At 45.4% G+C, this 24,799-nt stretch overlaps 1 protein-coding gene across 14 annotated transcripts in view; it reads right to left on the bottom strand.

Moving 5' to 3' along the window:
- The window catches only part of LOC128835124 (polyamine-modulated factor 1-binding protein 1-like), a 99,865-nt gene that overhangs the window by 10,887 nt on the left and 64,179 nt on the right, over positions 1-24,799 (bottom strand). For 11 of the 14 annotated variants that reach the window (XM_054024521.1, XM_054024522.1, XM_054024524.1 and 8 more), the window contains 3 exons: positions 17,287-17,334; positions 9,015-9,156; positions 652-781 (listed from right to left, as the gene is read on the bottom strand). In XM_054024521.1, coding sequence (XP_053880496.1) covers positions 652-781; positions 9,015-9,156; positions 17,287-17,334 — 320 coding nt within the window. The remainder of the gene's footprint in view (positions 1-651; positions 782-9,014; positions 9,157-17,286; positions 17,335-24,799) is intronic. The other 3 variants (XM_054024528.1, XM_054024529.1, XM_054024527.1) reach the window with 1 other exon arrangement.

Here is a 24,799-nt window from a genome sequence, read left to right on the forward strand (position 1 = left end):
ACCCATTCCTGCAAACCTCAAAGCATGTGGGCCACTTCTGTTCATATGAATAGTTCCATTAGTATTGGTCACCTGAGAAAAATTACACACCTGCTTAAGTGGCTGCAGAAGCAGGCACTACATTTGTGTATTTAATATTATGTGCCCTCTTTGAAGAGAATCTTTTTCTACCAGTTTTTAATTTTTCCACTGACCACAACTGCATTCCTTCCATTGTAGGGCCCAATCCTGCAAATGTGAACATGCTTAATTTTAGACATGTGAGAAATACCATGGATGCCAATAGGACCACTCAAGTGTGTAAAGCGAAGCATGTTCATAAGTATTTGCATGATCCACAACTTGCTGCTAGTATTCAGGATTTCCTGACAAAGCAGGTACATGAAGTACAACAAAGTTGGGAAATCTATGCCAGGATAGTAGGTTTGTTACAAAACCATCCTGACACTTCATTTAGATTACTTACTCTGTTTTTTAATGTATTTCCCCCTATTTGTATAGGTGCAGTTGGTTGTGCTAAGTTGTCACTGTTGCATACAATCTGAATTCCTTACAATATGTTTCACACCCACTTTAAACTTTCCAGAAGGGACAATGGTATCCAACCCCCTTTTACATTTGTAATAAGAAATAACAAAAACCAGTTCTTACAGCTGTTTATACATCTCTTTCATTCCGATTTCATCGTCCTCCACCGAGCTTGTCCCAGCAACACATTTACCCCTTTGTGTCCCAGAATTGCAAGTTGCACCACCACAACTATTGAAGCAATGAGGACTTTCTGAAAGAGACAGACAGATTCCCTTGTTATTCTGGGTCAGCTTTAATTGAATGAATGAGTTCATTTCCCTTTATTCTTAAAGAAAATATCGTCTTTGCAATTATCAAGTTAAAGCAAGGCTAAAAATGGTCTAGATGTCCTGCTTTAACATGATGGATTTTTTTTTTTTTTTGGCTAAAATAAATCTTGTAAATATCTTTCTGTTACACTGCAAGTGGAGATAACTTAATGGATGTGGTAAGCAACTACCAAGTATCACACGGTCTAACATTTCATTGTTAATGCGCTCCAATCAGGGGAAAAAATGTGTTTCATCAAAGCAGGCTGGCGATAATTCTTCAAACTTTCACACACAATTCCAGAATTTATTTCAGATTATGAAAATATTTTTCCCCACTGCCAAAAAAAAAAAAAACCCACACAAAAACATACTCAGTGCTAGCCTCACAGAACAAAGGCGTAATTCCAACTGAAAAATAGGTCTTTGTTGTCTAACTCTGGGACACCTAACCACACATTTTTAATGTGAAGTTTGATACTGAAGTCATCCACACTGTACTGTGCAGGATACAGTTTAGTTACATTCTACTAGAGCAGTGGTTCCCAAACTGGGGTTCGTGAACCCCTGGGGGTTCACAAAATGTTACAGGAGGTTCTCAGGAAAAAATTCCCTAATGGCGGAGAGAGCTGTCCATAGGGACCCCGGGCAGCACGGGGCCAGCAACCCGGAGCCCCTGGACTTCCAAGAGCTAAGCAGCTCAAAGCAAGCATATCTATCACACTGAGGAGATTTAAACTTCAAGACTCCTTATAAGAAATGGAAAGGGAGGTGGATATTTTTTGCTGTTTTTAAAATTAAACAGGCAGCTAATCTTGTTTTTAAAATTATTATGAAGAACAAGTTTAAGTTTTGTTGTAACATGTGTTGTTTGCCTGGACTGCTCAAGACCTGAATTCTTGTGTAGGAAGAACTCTTTGAGTTGGCTTCTTAAATCCCTTCATGCTGTTTCATGTCTGATACTCCTTGATGAAACATAGGAGCCTTGTCTTGTAACAGGCTTATTCAAAATGATACAAGCTATGAAAGTGACATCTTGGAAGAGTGTTGCCCTTTTCATAAATGTAATAAAAATATGTAATGATAAACAGTAATTAATAATAAATAGTGTGTAATAAGCGTGTCATAAAAACAAATTTTATATTTCCAAGATCACTGCTTTTAAAATTTATATTCAGGTAAAGGAGAAAATCCCCGGAAATATTCATTTTTAGGAGGGGGTTCGCGAGACTTGACATTTTAGTGAAAGGGGTTCACAGGTGGTTAAAGTTTGGGAACCACTGTACTAGAGTAACATCGAAAGGATTATTTATGACTAGAGCTGTTGGGGCTTAGTAGCAACAGTATTGGTCTAGCTGTCAGTCACATGGCCTTTGTCTAGTCTAGAATTAAAGGCATGGTATCCGAATACTTTAGCTAACATGTTCTAACTACCATGTTTGAAAAGTAGAACGTAAACAAGGTGGGTGAGATAATATCTTTTATTGGACCAAATTCTGTTGGTGAGAGAGACAAGCTTTCGAGCCATACAGAGCTATCTTCTGTACACTCAGACCTCCCTCTGTTGGTTGACACTTCTTTGAGTCTATTGAAGCGTAATCACTGAAGGGAGAGGCAATTTCTTAGGTCGCCAGATCCAGTTTGGGCTGAAAAATCATGACACTGAATATGTAGAATATGTCACCCTGAAGAAGAGCTCTGTGTGCCTCGAAAGCTTCTCTCTCTCTCTCTCACCAACAGAAATTGGTCCAATAAAAGATATTACCTCACCCACCTTGTCGGTCTAATATCCTACGACCAATACGGCTACAACTACACAGCATATAATGTAAACAAGGCCTTTAATACACGTTAAATTGGTTAAGGTATAGAGAGAAGTCTAAGCTTTATCTTGATCAGCTTAGACTGTATTAAAGAATACATACTGCCTAGTCTACACTAAACTTTTCAGACATGTTAGAACATGTTACCTGTCATGTTCTATCATCAGATCTTTAAATCTTAATAAGGTCATTATTATAGGTGTAATGGTTGTGACTTTACAGTTAAAACTGAATCTAGACTTTTATATAAGTATTATTTTCTGCTGCTTCTAACCTGTGAGTGGAATAACCGATTTGTTTTCACACTTGGTGGATCACATTATGGTATGAGATTAATTTGTTTTCTGGGAATTTGGATAGTGCAGGACTAAAGATGTGTATATGCTAATTAATACAAGGTGACATGTTCTAAATATTCAGTGTCATGATTTTTCAGCCCAAATTGGATCTAACTCCCAAAGAAATTGCCTCTCCCTTCACAGTAATTACACTCCATTAGACACAAAGAAATTGAGAACTAGTAGAGGCAGGTCTGAGTGTATGGAAGATAGCCCTGGACCCTGGAACTTATTACGAATCTTGCCATTCTAAGAACTAATACTTGAGAGACACTTAGATATGGCAGTTAATGGGCTATGTAAATACCTAGCTGGAGAATTGTTAATGCATCCTGTGACGTGTCATTCCATATTCTTATGAAAATATGCTTATGATATGAATATGACATACTTTATGCAAGATGACTCATGTGAGATATCATTGGGAAGGTTATGATTTACTGAATGTAATTATCCAATTTGTATGCCTGTATCATTTCTGTATCAAAGTTAGGAATATTGACTATGTATCTGTATTTCAACTGTGCTATTTTGGGTGACACCCACTGCTAACACTTCAGGCACAACAATGGAAAAGCCAGACAGGGCAGATGGCCCATCAGCAAGGACAATGAACTGTGAAAAGCTTGGCCTTCCTGTGGACACTCCATACTGTGCTGACTCATGGACGCTGTGATACTACAGGGTCAGGTCGTCTTGTCACCTGATACTACAACATTACCTGGGACTTCTTGTAACTTTCTACTATAAGGGAAGGGGGGTGAAGTTTGGGAAACAAAGGATTCCTGCCTTATGTAACTCCTATTTAAGGATGGGGAAGAAGGCAAACAGGACTCCTCCTTTCTTTGGCCTGTCTGCCCAAGAAGAAAGACTGCAAAAAGGACAGCTAGGGGGAGTCCAGACTGAGACGGGTCCAGTCTGAAAAGGAATATAACTGGAACTCTGAACCACAGAAACTTTGCAAACTGCCTGCAACAATATCTAGGGTGAGAAATACTAGTTGTAACCAATTTCTTTAGTGAAACTAGCTTAGTTTGCGTGTTTGATTTCATTTGCTTAGTAATCTGCTTTGTTCTGTTTGTTACCTATTTTATCACTTAAAATCTGCCTTTTATAGTTAATAAAATTTGTTTTGTTTATTATTAAACTCAGTTTCTGTCATTTCTAAGGGGGGGTGGAGGAGAAGTGTGCACACCTCTCTCCACATTGAGGGAAGGGGCGAATTTCATAATGTATCTTTGGATCTGTACTCCAAGGGAGGTAGACATCTGAGTGCTGGAGCAAGTCCCTTAAACTGAGTTTTCCCAGAGCAGATCTGCAGCTGGGTGTGGCCCTGCCTGTGTGGGTGTTAGAGGAGGTTTTAAGAGCCTGACTCAGCAAGACAGGTTAAAGGGGGCCCATGCTGGCAGAACAGGTAGACCCAGGTTTGATCTCATCAAATCAGGTGGCTTCCCAAAGGGTCCAACCCATCACACATCCCTCACAGAGGGCCAATCTAACAGGCTTTAGACATTAGCATAGATACATAATACACACATTACATAAGGAGTTTTAACCAATTAAGTACCCACAGCAGATTTCTCAGGGATTAACTGAATTTAATTGCTTAGCTAAATTACAGGCTCAAAAATACTATACATTTATCTGTTTTATTAATATAGAATGTAAAGATGAGAAATTATAGAAAGTAAAACCAAGTGGTTATGACTGCTTACAAAGTTTGAATGAATTTAACAGGAATGCATTTAAACACTGATGAATTAATAACTCAAAATATTAAAATTCAAAATTTTATCACAGAGATAACCTAATTCTATTTTTTTACAGTTCAACTAACTTCTAGTCTAGTGATAAATATGAATTAATCAAAATGAAGTCTAAAATAGTTACCCTTGAGTTGGGTGCAATACCTTTGGTATTAGAAAATTATAATCTATAATTTTTAGACACTCTAATGATGTTTTACTACTGTCTAAATGGGATCTCCAGCATGTCTCCCAACTTGAAGTCCTCCATAAAAAAGGGTTACCAACCTTCCATAACTGGTGACCATGTGGAAATTTATTTTCTTGAGATAGCTGTTGAGGTGGCACAGGTGTAGAATTGGTCTGAGACCTCCCTTGACTTTTGGGATTAAGAAATAACGGGAGTAGAACTCCTTCCCTCTTAAATTCTGCATAACCTCTTCCACGGCTCCCACCCAAAGAAGAGACTGAACCTTTTGGACCAGAAGTTTTTCGTGAGAGGGCTTCCTGAATAGGTATGGCGAGGGAGGGTGAGAAGAAGTGGAAATAAACTGGAGAGGGTATCCCACTTCCACCATGCTCAACATCCAACGGTCTGTGGTGATATGGGACCATGCACTGAGGAAGTGGGAAAGGTGGTTTGTAAACAAAGGAGAAATGATCTGACATCATGGGACCTGGTATGGCGTCCTCAAGTGTCATATCAAAACGCCTGCTTAGAACCACCTGGATATCTGGGTGGGGTGGATATCAAAGTCACAGTAGAAAGGAGAGGGTGCCCTACATCTAAAACCCTGGCTTCTTTTTCTCTGTATATCCTGATGGACAGGCAGGGCAGAGTACTGGTCAGACTGTTGGGGCCTGTAGTGCTTTATTGAAGTTGCTGGTGGGTACAAACCAAGTGACTTAAGGTCACATGAGTTTGTTCTGAAAAGAGCAAAGCTCCCTCAAAAGGCAGGTCCTGAAGGGTTTGCTGGACTTTCGGCGGGAGACCCGAGGACTGAAGCCATGAACGCCTGCACATGGCCACTGCCAAAGTCATGGGCCTGGCTGCTGAGTCAGCCACATTCAAAGCAGCTTGCAATGAGGCCCTCGCTACTCATTTTCCCTGATCCACCAGTGAGGAGAATTCTTGCCTGGCCTCGTGTGCGAGCCAGTCCCTTGAACTTCTGCATGAAGTCCCACATGCTGAACTCATATCTGGCCAGCAGCGCCTACTGGTTTGCAATCCTGAGCTGCAACCCCCCTAGTAAGATAAAATTTTCTACCAAACAAATCCAATTTATTGGAGTCCTTTACTTTTGGGGTTGCATCCTGACGGCCCTGCCTTTCTCTTTCTTTGGCAGCAGATACCACCAGCGATGGTATCTGCTGCCAATTATACCAATGCCAATGTAAACCTGTGCATGAACAAAGTACTTTCGTTAAGTCCTTTTTGATGGGTGGGGGGATGCAGCGGTCTGCCATACAACTTTAACGGGGTCCATAATGGCCACATTGAGAGGCAGGACCACTCTTGAAGGGCCCGCAGTGGCTAAAATGTCAACTAGGCTGTGGGAGGATTCTTTCACTACCTCCACTTGTATGCCTAGATTTAAAGCCACCCTTTTCAACAACTCTGTGTGTGCCTTATAGTCATCCTGGGGATGTGACACGCCTGCTTCTGAAACAGCCTCGTCAGGAGCGGAGGAGGAGGCCAGCACCGTTTATGGACACTCTTCTTCTCGTTATGCCTTGGCAGGATCCGTTGAGCTGGCTCCTGTAGTTCTGTGCCAGGCTTAGTACCGGAGTCTGGACTGGTTGCAGCCCCATGAGACAGCGGTGCCCTTTGCTCCAAGGCTACCAAATAGGAGCACCTAGAGTTAGTTCCAGAAACTGGGGGGGAACCCCATGGATTCCGAAAGGGCCACTGGACCAGCATAGGTCCCCAGTGACGCCCTGACCATGCACCTGATGGCACCCCTGTGCCTGGGCCCATGGACAGGTAGAAGCGTCTGGGGGAGTAGCAGGGACGACTCCTCAAAAGAGAGGAGTAAGATTTGAACTCTGACTCAGAAGACAAGTCTATCTGGTGACCATGGAGGTGCAGTTTCCACCAGCTTCGAGGCCAGCATAGCCGGTTTCCCTTTTGACAGTACCAAAGGGCCTGGCATTGAATGATGATCCGAAACAACGGGTTCCCTCCTGACCATCAGCACCGATACCACTTCCAGTGATACTGGTACCAAAAGTGATAGGTCTCTGGCTGCAGCAAACGCCACCAGCATGGTTGGCACTGAGATAGTGTTGGTACCAATACTGTAATGCAGATGTAGACTCATCCGGTACTGGACTTGATGGTGCTTGCAAAGGTGCAATGGTGCCGACTTCTGCAGTACCGAGGCAGAGGAGTGCCCTGACTTAGGTCGCACTCTACTCTGATCCCCATGGCTGGCCATCTTCAGTGCCGACAACCGTCCCCTCTTGGCCGACTGCTTCCTGTGCCTTTTCCTAGGCACTGGGGACGGTGAACGGTGCCAGAACTCTGGTATGATAGGAGGAGCACGCCTTATTGAAGCTGAGGCACTCTGTGCCAAATCAGAATGGCCTGGCTCAGATGGAGGTCTCAGTGCCGCCTCCATGAGCAAAAACTTCAGCCTGGCCTCCTGGTCCTTCTTCGTGCAAGGCTTAAAGTCTCTGCAGATCTGGTAGTGGTCTCCCACGTAAGCTTCTCCCAGGCACTTCAGACAGCTTGAATGCCGGTCACTCAGAGGCATAGCCTTGTTGCGGAAGGCGCAGGGCTTGAAGCCCAGTGACCAAGGCATGCCTCGGTACCAGGGAATGGACAAAAACTCAGCTAACTCAGTAAATTACAAATGTACACTAAAACTATTTACAACTAACTAACTATGTCCAAATATATGAAAGAGAGAGCTTGCCAAAGCAAGGATAGCTGTTCCAGTGACTGTCACGGGTGGTAAGAAGGAAGTGCGGGGTTGGCTGGGTGCTTTATACCAGGGCTATGAGTGCACAGCACCAGAGGGCACTCAAACTGCCCCGACGGGTACCACAGAAGGAAAATGCACATGTACAATCACTAGAAGAAGAACACAATTTCTTTACATGCATTCCAGACAGGTGCTTAAGGAGTAACTCATCCTGTTCTCTTGATTATTTTAATCATCTATAACAGACCTCTAGCAGACCCTGTTCTGAGCTTGGTTAGTTAGCATATTGATTTATGTGCACTCAAGATCCTGTGATTCTGAGTTATTGATAACTCTAAAACAGGTATTGGCATCTTTAATGAAGAGTGCCACGCCCCACACATCTTTTATCCACTCTATCCTTCCTAAACAGATTGTAACCAGTGATTATAATATTGCAATCATGCAAATTGTCTCCCCTTGTTTTAGTAATGCTAGTTATATCAAATTTCTCCTCATCATATGAGAAATTCTATTTTCTCTTGCTTATTACCAAGACTCTTAGCATTGGTTTATATAGAACTGAAAAAAACTCTTCTCTTTACATTCTGTGTCACCTCAGTTCAATTTGTTCACAACCTACAAAATTTGCCTTTCTCCTGCATTTGCCTCCTTAGCAAATCCCCTTTCATCAGGCTTCAACTGAGATGATTAGCCCTACCTACCCGTGAGATGCCGGCCGTCCCATTTGCACAGCCCCCTTTCTACCCTGGAATGTGGCCCACTGTTCCACAAAATGAAACCCTTCAGCTTCACACCAGTCCTGCGGCCAATGGTTCAACACCAGTATTTTCTGCCTTCTACCTTTTGTCGCTCATGGAACTGGAATGATTTCTGAGATTACTTGGACTTTCCTAATAGGACTTACTTAATAGCTAAGCCTTTACCTTGTGTGCACCCTTAACCCAAGTAAGCACTCATGATCTGATCCAACTCCCATTCAGCTGAATGGAAGGACTCCCATTAACTTCAGTGACATTGGGTCAGACTCTTACTGACTCAAAGCTACCTCTAGTTTCCCTTTAAATTCAGCAATAGCAATAACCATAGGTAGTCGGTAACCCTAATCTTTATTTATACTATACTCATCTTACTTTAACCAAATGTTAAAACAAGAGTAAGCTTTTTAGCTCACAACTCAATAAAAAGTTTATGCCCCTTGTTTGAGAAGCTGGCAATTTCATGTGACATCACAAATCATGTGTTATCAGAGAAATTTCTCTGGGTCAAGCAAATAGAGCAGATTTAGCCCAGCACCTGTACTTCTTTCTGAAAACAGGATGTTTTTAAAGATTTGACATACCTGCATCAACACCAAACGTGCTGTGGTGAGAAATTGTTAGTACTTCTGCATTGCCATGAACCACTGAAGCCAAACAACAGCAGGAAGACCTATTCTCCAAGGCTTTCATTTTCTCCATAAGTGAACTGTTCTCTGTGCCCAGCTATAGAAACAGAGGTGTTAATGTATTAATGCAAGACAGAAAAACCCATCAAAAGCAAAAATGTAATGAGCTCAGTTATCTCTGAAGACAGCAGGGTTCTGTACACCAAGCTTCACAAATAACATGTAGAATAAAGTGAAAATGAAACATCAGAAACCCTATTAGATGTTGTATTATAATGTTACACTGCCTGCAAACACCATTATCCACCAACAGTGCTAGGGCTAGTTATAAAATGTGTACAGTCAGTAACACATGCTAGCATTGGTGGGGCAATAAATAGTGTGTAGAGTGCAGTTCTCCATGAAAAGAGACTGTCAAAATTGTGCCTGCTGTCTCATTGGCTCTGCTCCCCATGTGTATTCTACTGACTTCACTGACACATATGTCAACTACTTTTTACTCCTGTTCCCACTGTAGAGTAAGCACAGGTCTAGCAGTGTGAGCTGAACTCTTCTGGTCATCTCATTCAAATTCACCTTAAAAATTGACTTGAGACAAATAAAATAAAATTAACCAAAAAACTTGCTCCCCAAGAAGTGTAAATGCACATTCCCACACTTGTATCACACCTAAATTCTAGGTTGTGTTCTCTTTGGTAAAGGGATGTTTGTTTCCTGAGGCTCCCAGTGCATCTTTGGAAATGGTACAAGTAATAAATGCTAATGATGAATAGCAGAACTGTTAACTAAATTCTGACTGCAGATTCTTTATTGGTGATGGATGGGCCAGAAAGAACCCAGCTTGGCTTTCTGATCCCAGATTGAGTTTGCTAGGCTGGCAGTTAGAATAAACATCTTTTCCCATGTAAACTTAGCAAACATGATACTGCACATTGATTGACAATAAACCTGGAGCCCCACAAGGCCATTTTTACAGCCACCTTTTTCAAAGTCAAAACACACTTTAAAGAGACAGCAAGTAGTCCTGCAATGCAGGATAATATCCAATCGTATTAACTCATCTTCCTTCCCCCTCAGTAGAAATCCATTCCGTACTACTTGTGTTTATTGTAATGTACCTGTTTGCCTCTAGATGGCAAGCGCTTCAGGGTAGTGATATTGTTTTATGGATACTTTTTTACTACTGTAAGGGTACGTCTACACTACCCGCCGGATCGGCAGGTAGCAATCGATCTATCAGGGATCGATTTATCGCGTGTAGTGTAGACACGATAAATCGATCCCTGATCGCTCTCCTGTCGACTGCTGAACTCCAGCTCGGCGAGAGGCAGAAACAAAGTCAACAGGGGAGCTGCGGCGCGGCGCGAGGATGCAAAGTAAGTAATTTTAATTCAATCTAAGATACGTCGACTTCAGCTACGCTATTCTCGTAGCTGAAGTTGCGTATCTTAGATCGATCCCCCCCAGTGTAGACCAGACCTTAAGAACAGTGTTCATCAACAGTACTATGCAAATTATACAAATAGCAGTATTTGAATGATGGTGGCTATTCCTTCAGGCCTATGCTAGCTGGTGAGTACCAGTTGGTTCTAATGCTCTGGAGTGGTTTTAGTAGGGTGACCAGATGTCCTGACTTTATAGGGGCAGTCCTGATCTTTGGAGTTTTGTCTTAATTAGGTGCCTATTACCCCCCACCCCCATCCCAATTTTTCACACTTGCTATCTGGTCACCCTAGGTTTTAGGGACATCATATTCACTTCTGAGCACTTGTAGACAGCATGTAGGTACAATGAAAACCTGGAACTTTTTTCTCATGTCCTTGCATGAGTTAGCAATAAGCTACTTTTCTGTAAATATTATTTGCCATCTATTACACTGTCCATAGCAGTACTAAATTATTGTTTTCTTCTTGATATTTGACTGACATACACCTTTTCATTCTAGCACTTCATTCTGTGATGTGAACCTGAATTCATTGTTTTTCCATTTTTCCCTGTTTTTTTCCATTGTTTTAGATACCTAGCAACCAACGTTTGAGAGGAAAACAATCTAGATGAGTCAATCCTGCTACATCAACAAATACAGGAAGGAGAAGAAATTTATTTTAGATCCAGGCAGAGAAGGGAAGGTAAAGAGAAGGGAGAGGAGGTGCAAGCAAAACAAGATGCTATCCGTAGGAGGGTCTGCACCTTCTGGACAAGGAGCTGCTCGTGAGAAGGGTCCCTGAAGAGGAACAGGGATGGGGTGGGAGGGAGGAGTGGATGAGAATTGCAAGGCATAACCGATTGCCACAGTATTTAGCACCTAGCAGTCCAATGTTATGCGGGAGCATGACAGGCTAAAGTGAGACAGTCGGTCCAAAAATAAAGGGGAGGCAGCATCTGAAGCAGGAACTGGTATAGTGCCCTCAGGCGCACCTTCAAAAGACCTGCTTTAGCCCACCAGAGTACCTACTATGTGACCCTGGCTAGGAGATTAAGGTGGGATGGAAGTAGTTGATGGCACTTGTAACCTCTCCCTTTTCCCTTATAGGGGTCCTGTCTCGGAGGCAGAGCCGAGAAGCGTGGCAGCTGTTGGGGCCTGACATGCTTCCTAGAAGCAGATGGAGCATAGAGGTCCAGGGACCAGAGGGTAGCCCTTGAGTCCTTCAGGCCATGTAGTCTCATATCCATCTGCTCAGAAAATAGTAAGCAGACTTTGAAAGGGAGGCCCTGAATAGACTGCTGGACCTCCTGAGGGAGTCCCAAGGACTGCAGCCAAAAGCATCATCTCATGGTGGCAGTGGAGGCCATTGTCCTGGCTGCCATGTCTGCTGCATCTGATGCCTCTTGGAGAGAAGCTCTGGCAACATTCTTTCCCTCTTCTAATAGGGCTGAGAATTCCTGCCTTAAGTCTTGGGGCCTGGAGTCCTTAAATTTGGACAAGGAGTCCCACAAATTGTAGTTGTATCTCCCCAGTAATGCTTGTTGGTTTGAGATACGTAGTTGTAGACCACCTGTTAAATTAACTTTCCTCCCAAACAGATCAAGCTTCTTTGCGTCCTTATGTTTGGGGGTAGCGCTCGACTGGCCCTGTCTGTCCTTTTCATTAGCCATCGATAAAATGAGGGACCTGGAGGGGGGTGAGAGTAGAGATACTCATACCCACTGGCTGGCACACAATATTTCTTCTCTGCCCGCTTTGAAGTGGGAGGTAGAGAAGATGGGGTCTGCTACAGGGCTCTGAGCAGACCCATTACCACCTCATTAATGGGGAAGGCCACTTTACATGGAGCTGCTGCAGCCAGAATGTCAACGAGGCTGTGGGATGATTCCTTGAGCTCCTCAATCTCAAGCCTCCAATTTGGAAGCACCTTTCTGCTTTAGAAGCTCTTGATGAGCTCTAAAGTCATCTTGGGGAAGCGAGATGTTTGGCCCTGAGACGGCCTCGTCAGGGGAGGAGGAGGAAGAGGCCTGTACTGGAGGAGGAGCTTCTTTCTCTTCTTCAGCCTCAATAATCTCCATAGGGGCCATGTCCTGTAAATCAGTACCAGGGTCAGTACTGGAGTCGGGGTGCAGTGCAGGAGCCCGCCTCTCAGAAGCAATCAAGTATGAATAGTGGGAGGGTAGACCTGGTATTAGGGGAAAACCACAAGGGTTCCAGAATTGCCACTGCATAGGCCACTCTCCTGGCCAGATACCAGCAGAGGGACCCGCATCAAGGTCCGGCGACATGTAAGACGGGTAACGGTGGCCCTTAGTGTGAATGGAGGGCTCCGCGTTGGACTCAGATGAAGAATCCTCCCTAGGCATCCATGGGGAAGCAGTACCTCTCAGAAGGAGCTGGTGGGCCTAGTGCTGGGAAGGAGCTCAGAGCACCGGGCTCTTTCCTGCTCAAGAACGACAAAACTGGTGGCTGACCTAATAGGGTTGGCAGGACCAGGAGCGACAACAAGTCTCTGGCTGCTGCAAAGGCCTCTGGGGTTGAAGGCACTGCAATTCCGCTGGCACCATGATGAATTCCCAACATCGGTGGATTGTCCCACACCAGACTCAATGATCCCAGCTGAGTCGATGGTGCCGCCATGGGACCAGGGGTGGAGGAGTGGCCCAACATGGGTCGCACTCCACTGTCTTCCCCTGGCTTGCCTTTCTTTGGCATTAGCGAGCGCCCTCTGTCAGTGCACTGCTTTTTGTGCATCTTCCTCGGCACCGGGGATGGAGAGCTGTGCTGGGATGTGCGCAATGTCGGTGGAGCGCTTCGCACCGAGGCCGAAGTGCTCAGTGCTGAATCCGAGAGGCTTGGTTCCGAAGACAGTCGAAGAGCAGCTTCCTTTAGGACAGCCTTCAGTCTGATCTCTCTGCCCTTCTCTGTGCGAGTTTAAAGCCCCAACAAATTTGGCAGCCGTCTTTCACGTGAGATTCTCCCAGACACTTCAGACAACTGGAGTGTGGGTCACTCACGAGCATAGGCTTGCCACAGGAGGCACAAGGCTTGAAGCCCAGAGGCGAAGGGAACCCCTTGACAATAAGAGGAGAAGGTACTATCTACACTAAAAGTATTTACAATATATACACTAAAACTAAACTATAGACTAAACTATGAAACAGAAACCACTGATAATTGCCTTGCCAAAGCAAGAGGAGACGTTCCAGCAACTGCCACAGGTGATAAGAAAGAACCAAGAGGGTGTGGGGCTGGTGGTGCCCTTATACTGGTGCATAAATGCGCAGCACCAGAGGGCGCTAGAGCGGGCCCAACTGATCCCACTGAGGGGAAAATCTCTGGCAACAGTGCACGCGGCTAACATGGAATTCCTAATGTGGAATAGACATAAGCCAGTGCTCAAAAATGAACTCCTCTTCTGCCAGTTCCAATCCAGAAAGACTTCTCCCTCTCATAATTCCAAAAAAGAGAGGGTGGGTGACCTGTTTTAAACAATTTTAGAAGCACTGTTGTCCTTATAATACTTCTCCAATGCTGACTTGAATGGTGAGAGTACTAGTGGTTGACTGTCTGCTGTTATACCCAAGAAAGAAGAGGTGGCCGTCAAGCTATACTATGTGGATGAGTTAGGAGAAGTGTCACTGGCATGAGCACAGGCCAAATTAGACTAAGCAGGAACCAAATGCACTACCCAGAGCTTTCAGTGCAATCTATCATACCAGACATCTTAATATTCTGGACAATACTACAACAGCCCTATGTGGAACAAGTCTAATAGAAAGAGAGAATACTTTATCAGAAGCAAACAATAACCCTAAGGAAATTGTAAGGGTCAAAGAAGCAGAGAAATGTGAGGGGAAACTTACATGATGATTAATATAAACTGCAATAAATTAATAGCTGGCTCTTAAAACACACCAATTCCAGAGAAATAAGGTAAAGCTTGTGCACTTCCAGAGGGAAAGGGATGAAAACATTTTAGAAAAATCTATTAACTCATCTGTTCACTTTAATCACAACAAGATCCAACGTCCAAGATTAAAGCATCATCAGGGGACCTGACAAGACTATGTGTATCACACAGAGTCATTTCACTATACAAGATTGTCATGTGGTTCTTACTTGCCCAGAGAGAAATGAGAAATGTATTATAATCCTGCAAAATTACTTTATTCACACATTTCAGCAGAGGATTTTTAAAACAAGTTGTTTATATCAAACAAGAGTTTTGTGCACTGATGATGAAGTTATACCGGCTCATTCTCAGCACAGATATGCATAAAATACAAAAAGCTTTCCTCTTTGTTTACTAGAACAAAAGATGCACTAAACTTTTTTGGAAGTGGAACTAGATGTCTGAAGAAGATAATGCTGTGGCCACTCTATACCTGGCTCTCCGGCTGTGTTGCTGTGGAAACCAACAATGATTTCAGCAACCTTTCTAATTGAAAAAGAATGAGAGGAGAACCATGGGCCTGGTTCCGTCCATTCTGTCTAGGCATTTTTACTGCATGCATCAGCATGGTATCTGTGTGCGGGATTCTTCATTGCTATTTAGAAGAGAAGGGGTTGATTGCTGGTTTGAGCCTATCACCTCTGGGCTTGGGTGCTTATAAAGGCTTTGCGCTCAGGCCCTTGTGGCTGAGAAAGTGACTGTTTTTTTTCCCCTACTGTTACTCACACCTTCTTGTCAACTGTTGGAAATGGGCCATCCTGATTATCACTACAAAGGTTTTTTTTCTGATGATAGCCCACCTTAACTGACTTCCCTCATTATAGTTAGTATGGCAACACCCATTTTTTCTGTGTATATATATCTTCCTACTGTATTTTCCACTGCATGCATCCAATGAAGTAGGTTTTAGCCCACGAAAGCTTATGCTCAAATAAATTTGTTAGTCTCTAAGGTGCCACAAGTACTCCTCATTCTTTTTGCTGATTAGACTAACACAGCTACCGTTCTGAAACCTTGCATCATTCAGTGACTCCTCTGCCCAATTAAGGAACAGAAGTGATCAGATCTAAAGGGATTCTCATCCAATCCTTCTCACCTAGAGAGGTTAAGATGGTGCAGTAAGCTTGAGCTAATGTGCATGTGTATAAGGCCCAATACAGCAAGGTGCTGAGAGTCCTCAATTCCCGTTCATGTCAGTAGACGTGCAGCCCTTCTCAAGACAAAAGGTGCTCTGTCCCACTTAGGACTGCCCCATAAAAGGAAAAACAGGGGTAGCTTTCAGGACCTGATAAGGATACCACAAAAATCCCCTCCCCCAAAAGACAGCTGAGTTTTAGCCAACACTTCCACTTTACAGCAAGACAGTGTAGGTCCGTTTGGACTCTCAGTTGAAAGCCAGGAACTCCGAAGTTCTAAGCTCAGCTCTGACCCCTGTTGTATATCCTTAGAAAGTCACTTAGCGCAACTGTACAGATGACAAAACGGAGGCAGGGAGGTTAATACTTATTCTCACAACATGGCTGAGAGGTAGGTTAATGTTTGTACTTGAAAAGAGTGAAAGCACTAAATCAGTGCTAAATATAACTACCTTCCAATACTTTCAATACTTGGATGGGACAATACTAAAGAAAACCCTGGTGCTAGTGAGTCAGTAGGTGCTACTGTTCCCGCTGAATCAATGCCCAAAGACGGTTTAGGGGTCTATTCTGCAGCTGGAGATACTAAATCATTGTGGTCATACAAGATCCCACAACATTTTTTCTAAGAGCAGGGTGTTAAAGGCCAGTGTCCTGCCCAAACTCCCCCTTGTGGTTTCAACTAAGGACAGAAGAATTCATATTCTCTTCCAAGCTGCTGTGCAGTGTTGCTGTGACCTATTAGACAGCTACTGTGTTCCACCTCAGAGGTGGCTGCATTTCACTGATGGATGAAATGATACTTTACCCCTCTGTTGTCACACTAGATTAATTAGAGAAAGATTGTGGCCAGCCCCTGCAAGGGAGGACAAAGTAGGGAAGAGGGTGAAAGGGGCCTCTCACTTGCTGCCCCAGTCCAGAGGCTGCGCACTATGGCATTCTTGCTTTCAGAGAACACAAGGCCTGTGAGATGCTAGTGCTATGGCTTGGATTAGCCTCAACAAACAGGATTGAGGGGGTGGACTTTAGCCTCACCCTTCCCACTGTACACCACTCAGCAAAGCTGGCTGGATGCTGTACCCATTTCAAGATAGTAGAGCAGCGGTAGGCATAATCCCACCCAGGACTCTTGCTGGGGCAGAGCCTCTCCGCACCATCTCTAACTCAGGGCCATGCCACAAGCATGACAAAAGTTTCAACTGTTTGCAAAGTGCTTTGAGTGATTCAGATGAAAGGAGCTATAGACATGAAGAGCATCACCATAAATAAACGAAGTGACACTACACGGTAATTAATCTCAAATGGAGAATCCCTCCATTTCATTCAGTGAAGATACAGGACTCAGTTTTCCAAAACGCACTAAGGGCCCAATCTAACTCCTCTTGAAGTCAATGGAAAGATTTCCAGTGGCTTTTGAAAGGTGCTGCTGCATTGGGTCCAAAAGTAGACTTCATTTTGTAAGTGTTTTAGCCTGAATTCTTAACTTCCCTTGGAAGAAGCAAATAATTTTCAATTATCCCGATTTGATTATTATTTTTCTTTTTACAACAAATTTCTAAAAAAAACCAATGTATAATCGAAGGAATATTTAGAGATGTTAAGAGGCATACATGGGTTGCACAGAAAAATAATGAATTTCCTTTACACTTTCACTAGTAATGTTATATTTCTAATCCTCTCATTTAGAAGAGATTCATTTTCATACTTTACCTTCTCAATGCAAGTTTTCATTTCTGCTATTTCCCTCAGATAGGCATCCTGTAAAATAATTCAAAGAATAATCACAACTTTGTGGTAGAGAGTTTGTTGTTCATATATACTTATATATTTGGGGGATATAGTTTGTTTGAAACAAACAAAGCTGTCTGCTATCAATAATACACTGTTTCTTATTAAATTTAGGGAAGGATTTTTCAAAAGCACCTAAGGGAGTTGTGTACCCAGTTCCCATGGGCTCTCACTGGAAGTTTGGTGCCTATCTCTCTTAGGTGAGTTTGAAAATCCTACCCTTAGAGTACATGAAAGAGGTTGAATTGACATCCCTGGGAGCCCTGAAATCTCCATTCCCAGAACAGGTACAGCACAGGCAACAGGAGAATAAGCTTCCCCACACTGGCCTGCCAAGACACCTCAACCTTGGAGGGACCAACTCCAGGAGTGAGGAAGTAGTTCAGCCTCCCCACTAAAACATTTTGAAATTTCAACAACAAAAAATTCCACACAATTTTATTTTCCATTTTTCTGCAAGTCTAGTTTACTTCCTGCCTGCCCATCAATCCTCTACTTCTCATAGCCAGCCAAGAAGGGGGCCATTTAGGGGCCACGTGACCACTGGGAACTAGACTGAGATCACCAAACTCATTTCACATGAGCCACTGAACAGCCATCTGATACTAACTGCCCTCGGTCACCACCTGTGTAGGTTAGATTTGAAGAGATGATCTAAGGCCTTAGCCTGGGAGGTCTCTTTAAGGAGTTGACCAACCTTAAGTCACATGGACGTCAAAGGGAATGGAGGGTCCTTAGCACCTCACGACAGAAGGTCTACATTTTGCAGGAAAGGGAACTTAAATACTGCAATAGGCTATGCCAACACAAACTGCTACAACACTTCAGTGTAGACACTGCAACAATGGGAGGGGTTCTCCTATCACTGTAGTTAATCCACCGCCCCAAGCAGCGGTAGCTAGGCTGACAGAAGAATTCTTCCATAATCATAGTGCTGTCTACAGCGGGAGTTAGACTGGCTTAACTACATTGCTCAGAAGTAGCTGGGTAGACCTAACTTTTTAGCGTAGACCTTGCTATAGGTTCTTGTGAAATACCTAAGACCTGGTCTACACTACGGGTTTAGGTCGACTTTAGCAGCGTTAAACCGAATTAAGCCTGGACACGTCCACACAACGAGGCCCTTTCTTTCGACTTAAAGGGCCCTTTAAACCGGTTTCTTTACACCACCTCCGACGAGGGGATTAGCGATAAAACCGGCCTTTGCGGGTCGGAATTGGGGTAGTGTGGACGGAATTCGATGTTATTGGCCTCCGGGAGCTATCCCACAGTGCTTCATTGTGACCGCTCTGGACAGCGCTCTCAACTCAGATGCACTGACCAGGTAGACAGGAAAAGACCCGCGAAGGTTTGAATTTCATTTCCTGTTTGCCCAGCGTGGAGAGCACAGGTGACCACGCAGAGCTCATCAGCACAGGTAACCGTCATGGAGTCCTCCCAGGATCGCAAAAGAGCTCCAGCATGGACCGAACGGGAGGTACGAGATCTGCTCGCCATATGGGGAGATGAAGCAGTGATAGCTGAACTCCGTAGCAGTAAAAGAAATGGAAAAGTATTAGAAAAGATCTCCAAGGCCATGAAGGACCGAGGCCATAACAGGGATACACAGCAGTGCCGCGTGAAAATTAAGGAGCTACGGCAAGCCTACCACAAAGCCAGAGAAGCAAACGGAAGGTCCGGGGCAGAGCCGCAAACTTGCCGCTACTACGCGGAGCTGCATGCGATCCTAGGCGGTGCAGCCACCACTACCCCAACCGTGTGCTATGACTCTCTCACTGGAGAAACACACAGGGAAGACGCTTCGGGGAACGAGGAAGATGACGATGGTGGTACTGTAGGTAGCTCACAGCAGCAAGGAAGCGGAGAAACCGGTTTCCCCAACAGCCAGGATATGTTTGTGACCCTAGACCTGGAACCAGTAACCCCCGAACTCACCCAAGACCCTCAGGGCACACAGGAGACCTCTGGTGAGTGTAACTTTGTAAATATTTGTAAACATTACAAAAAAAAAGCAAGCAAGTCTGTTAACGTGTATGGGGATGGAGCGGAAATCCTCCAGGGACATCTCCAGAAAGCTCTCCTGGTTGAAATGGGGTGATTTTATTAAGGGGGACATTCAGAGGCGCCCATTCCTGCTCTTCTGACCAGAAATGTTCCCCGCTGTTAACCACGCGGTGGGGGGAGGGGTGAAGTGATCATCCCAGAGAATCGTGTGTGTGTGTGGGGGGGGGGGGGTGGTTTACTTGTGTTTGTGCCGCATGTTAACCGGGAAACCGCAGCCCCCTCCTTTTACATTGAAACCCCATTTTAAATGGACAACCCAATTCATCCTTGATATGGGAAATGCGCTGCTGTTTGCAACCTTTCCCGCATGTTAAGAAGGTTAAAAAAGCCAAAACACTGTGGCCTACGATGGCTGCCTGCAAGCCGAAATATGCGACCTTGTAATGAAAGAGTGTACCCATTGTTCCCTAAAATGTGTCTTTTTTAACCACCTCTCCCTTCTCCTCCACCAGCTGCAAATGTTTCTCCTTCGCAGAGGCTCGTGAACATTAGAAAGAGAAAACGTAAGACGAGGGACGAGATGTTCACGGAGCTGCAGATGTCCGCCCAGGCTGATAGAGCACAGCAGAATGCGTGGAGGCAGTCAATGTCGGAGATGAGAAAAGCCCAATATGAACGAGAGGAGAGGTGGCGGGCTGAATCGCGGGAAGAACAGAGCAAGTGGCGGGCTGAAGACGATAGGTGGCGTCAGCTTGCAGACAGACGGCAAGAGGCAATGCTCCGTCTGCTGGAGCATCAAAGTGATATGCTCGAGCATATGGTTGAGTTGCAGGAAAGGCAGCAGGAGCAGAGACCGCCGCTACAGCCCCTGTGTAACCAACAGCCCTCCTCCCCAAGTTCCATAGCCTCCTCACCAAGACGCCCAAGAACACGGTGGGGGGGCCTCCGTCCACCCAGTCACTCCACCCCAGATGATCGCCCAAGCATCAGAAGGCTGGCCTTCAATAAGAGTTAAAGTTTTAAAATGCAGTGTGTCCTTTTCCATCCCTCCTCCCCCACCCATCCCAGGCTACCTTGGCAATTATCCCCCTACCTCTGTAAGGAACTAATAAAGAATGCATGAATGTGAAAAAACAATGACTTTATTGCCTCTGCAAGCGGGAGGGGAGGGGAAGGTGGGGTGGGGTGGTTGGTTTACAGGGAAGTAGAGTGAACCGGGTCGGGGGGGGGGGGTGTTGGAGGGTTCATCAAGGAGAAACAAACAGAAGTTTCACACAGTAGCCTGGCCAGTCACAAAACTCGTTTTCAAAGCTTCTCTGATGCGCACCGCGCCCTGCTGTGCTCCTCTAACCGCCCTGGTGTCTGGCTGCGCGTAATCAGCGGCCAGGCGAGTTGCCTCAACCTCCCACCCCGCCATAAAGGTCTCCCCCTTACTCTCACAGATATTGTGGAGCGCACAGCAAGCAGCAATAACAATGGGGATATTCTTTTCGCTGAGGTCTGAGCGAGTCAGTAAGCTGCGCCAGCGCGCTTTTAAACGTCCAAATGCACATTCCACCACCATTCGGCACTTGCTCAGCCTGTAGTTGAACAGGTCCTGACTCCTGTCCAGGCTGCCTGTGTACGGCTTCATGAGCCATGGCATTAAGGGGTAGGCTGGGTCCCCAAGGATCACGATAGGCATTTCAACATCCCCAATGGTCACTTTCTGGTCCGGGAAGAAAGTCCCTTCCTCCAGCTTTCGAAACAGAGCAGAGTTCCTGAAGACGCGAGCATCATGTACCTTTCCCAGCCATCCCACGTTGATGTTGGTGAAACGTCCCTTGTGATCCACCAGGGCTTGCAGCAGCATTGAAAAGTACCCCTTGCGGTTTACGTAGTCGGTGGCTTGGTGCTCCGGTGACAAGATAGGGATATGGGTTCCGTCTATGGCCCCGCCACAGTTTGGGAATCCCATTTCAGCAAAACCATCCACTATTGACTGCACGTTGCCCAGAGTCACTACCCTTGCTATCACCAGGTCTTTCATTGCCCTGGCAAATTGGATCACAGCAGCCCCCACCGTAGATTTGCCCACTCCAAATTGATTCCCGACTGACCGGTAGCTGTCTGGCGTTGCAAGCTTCCACAGGGCTATCGCCACTCGCTTCTCAACTGTGAGGGCTGCTCTCATCTTGGTATCCTGGCGTTTCAGGGCAGGGGAAAGCAAGTCACAAAGTTCCATGAAAGTGCCCTTACGCATGCGAAAGTTTCGCAGCCACTGGGAATCGTCCCATACCTGCAGCACGATGCGATCCCACCAGTCTGTGCTTGTTTCCCGGGCCCAGAATCGGCGTTCAACGGTATCAACCTGCCCCAGTGACACCATGATTTCCACATTGCTGGGGCCTGTGCCTTGTGAGAGGTCTATGTCCATGTCAATTTCCTCATCACTCTCGTCGCCGCGCTGCAATCGCCTCCTCGCCTGGTCCGGGTTTCGCCTTGGCATGTTCTGGCTCTGCATATACTCCAGGACAATGCGCGTGGTGTTCATAGTGCTCATAATTGCCGCGGTGATCTGAGCGGGCTCCATGATCCCAGTGCTAGCTATGGCGCCTGGTCAGAAAAAAGGCGCGAAAGTAGTATCTGATGGACCAGGAGAAGGAGGGAGGGAGGGCCGAATGACGACATGGCGTACAGGTACAGGAACAGGGAGAAACACAAACAACTGTCACACAGAATGGTCCCCCCAAAGATTAAACTGGAAACCCTGGGCTTAGCAGGCCGTTGATTTCACGGAGGAAGGGGAAGCAAATGAACACAGAACAAATCTATTTTTTACATCTTAAGGTGGCAGCCGACGGTGCAGCATGAGTGACAGCCATACCAGTACGATGACGATGGGTACCAATCATAATATACCATCATCTGCCAAAAGGCAAGGGGCTGCTGCTGTGTAGCAATGCAGCCCCACGTCTGCCAGCCCCACGTCCGCCAGCACCCAGCATCGCCCTCGGCCTCTTCTGGGTGCTTAGCAGACAATATTGGGCAATTGGCAGAAAATAGTATATTACGACTGGTAACCGTCATCATCAAAACAGTAGCATGTCTGCCCAGGTGGCCATGATTGACAGCCATACCAGTATGACGACGACGGGTACCAGTCATAATATACCATCGCCTGCAAGGGGCTGGTGCAATGCAGCCCTACGGCTGCCAGCCCCACGGCTATCACTCATGCTACACCGTCTACCGCCAAAAGGCAGTTAGCAGCTGCTGCTGTGTAGCAATGCAGTCCCACGTCTGCTGGCACCCAGAGGACATATGGTGACGGTGAGCTCAGCTGAGCTGAGTGGGCTCCATGCTTGCCGTGGTATGTTGTCTGCACAGGTAACCCAGGTAAAAAGGCGCGAATCTATTGTCTGCCGTTGCTGTGACGAGGGGGGAGGGGCCTGACGACATGTACCCAGAACCGCCCGCGACACTGTTTTGCATCATCCGGGCATTGGGATCTCAACCCAGAATTCAAAGAAAAGGCGCGAACCGCTTCTCGGCTCTCTGAGCTGTGGCGCAAACGTAGTATCTGACGGCCTAGGAGAAGGAGGGAGGGGGGCCGAGTGACGACATGGCGTACAGGCACAGGGAATTAAAATAAAGAACGGTGGCTGTGCATCAGGGAGAGACACAAACAACTGTCACAGACTGGTCCCCCCCAAAGATTAAACTGAAAACCCTGGGTTTAGCAGGCCGTTGATTTGACGGAGGGAGGGGGAAGCAAATGAATACAGAGCAAATCTATTTTTTTACATCTTAAGACGACGGTGCAGCGTGACTGATAGCCCTCGGCATCTTTCTGGGTGCTTGGCAGCAAATACGGGGCGGTGTATGACGATGGTCTTCAGGCCTATTGCACAATCGGCTGCTCAGGGAAGACTCTGCTAACGTACGATGACCTGACTTGTAATAGGATGGCTAACAGTCGTAATACACCATTTACTGCCAAAAGGCAAGCCCCACGGCTGCCAGCACCCAGATCGCCGATGAAGGCTACCAGTCTACTGCACCGTCTACCGCCAAAAGGCAGTTAGCTGCTGCTGCTGTGTAGCAATGCAGTCCCACGTCTGCCGGCACCCAGAGGACATATGGTGACGGTGAGCTCAGCTGAGCTGAGCGGGCTCCATGTTGTCTGCACAGGTAACCCAGGTAACCCAGGTAAAAAGGCGCGAATCTATTGTCTGCCGTTGCTGTGACGGGGGAGGGAGGGGCCTGACGACATGTACCCAGAACTGCCCGCGACACTGTTTTTCATCATCCGGGCATTGGGATCTCAACCCAGAATTCCAAGGGGCGGCAGAGACTGCGGGAACTGTGGGATAGCTGTGGGATAGCTACCCATAGTGCAATGCTCCGGAAGTCGACGCTAGCCTCGTACTGTGGACGCGGTCCGCCGACTAGAGCACCTAGAGCATTTTATTGTGTGGACACACACAATCGGCTGTATACAACCGATTTCAATAAAACCGGCTTCTATAAATTCGAACTAATTTCGTAGTGTAGACATACCCTAAGAAAGATACTGTAGGCCTTTACACAATCATTCACTCTAAAGTGGATTTGTTTGGTTTTGTCTTTGAATACTACATTTAAAGAAACACTGTCCCCTGGGATTTTTTTTTAAATTGGAAATATCCAGTTTCTGCAGTGTCTTAAGGCAACATTTTTTAAAAAAACAACCTTCAAAAAAAGAGGAAGAGGAGAGTGGTTCTGTTCCACTGTTGTCTTTACAAAGATCTTTTTAGCAAGGAAAAAAAATGACTAAGGACCTGATCCTACAATGAGATCCATGCACGTTGACGTCAATACGGTTTTCTGCAGGCACAAGGGTCTGTCCATATGAGTCTGACAGGGGCCTAACTGACTATACAGGGTAACAGACTATACACAAAGTGATGTCAGGTACGGGAAATAAAAAGACAAAACAGAGAAAAATATACTTTCACTGACTTCTTTTAACTATAATCATCAGAGGGGTTTCTGGTAACTATAACAAGTACAAAATTTTCAGCGAGAGAGGTGATTTTCTACATTTATTCCTTTCAACTGTATAGTCTACATGTCAGAATTTGTATGCAAGGAAACAATCACTCTGCATGATTGGAACAATGGCATAGTCATTTTCTTTAGAACTTCCTTTCAGATTACTCGTGTGGATTTTATCCTTTGTATTGTGCTGTAGAAAGTCCCCATTCTTTTGTGATCTCTCAGAGAACATTCTAAATGAAACTGACAATATACACAAAATGCTAAACTCCAGCAGAATGGAATAGAAAGAGTAAAATAAGGAAAATACAGTAAGAATTAAGAATAGATCTTCCTTTTTTTCTTCCCAAAGGAAATAAGTGATTTTTATCCAGACATTTTTTCACTACTGCAACAATGGTTCACTTTGGCC

The sequence above is a fragment of the Malaclemys terrapin genome, chromosome 3, assembly GCF_027887155.1.
Source record: "Malaclemys terrapin pileata isolate rMalTer1 chromosome 3, rMalTer1.hap1, whole genome shotgun sequence".
Classification (NCBI taxonomy): Eukaryota; Metazoa; Chordata; order Testudines; family Emydidae; genus Malaclemys; species Malaclemys terrapin.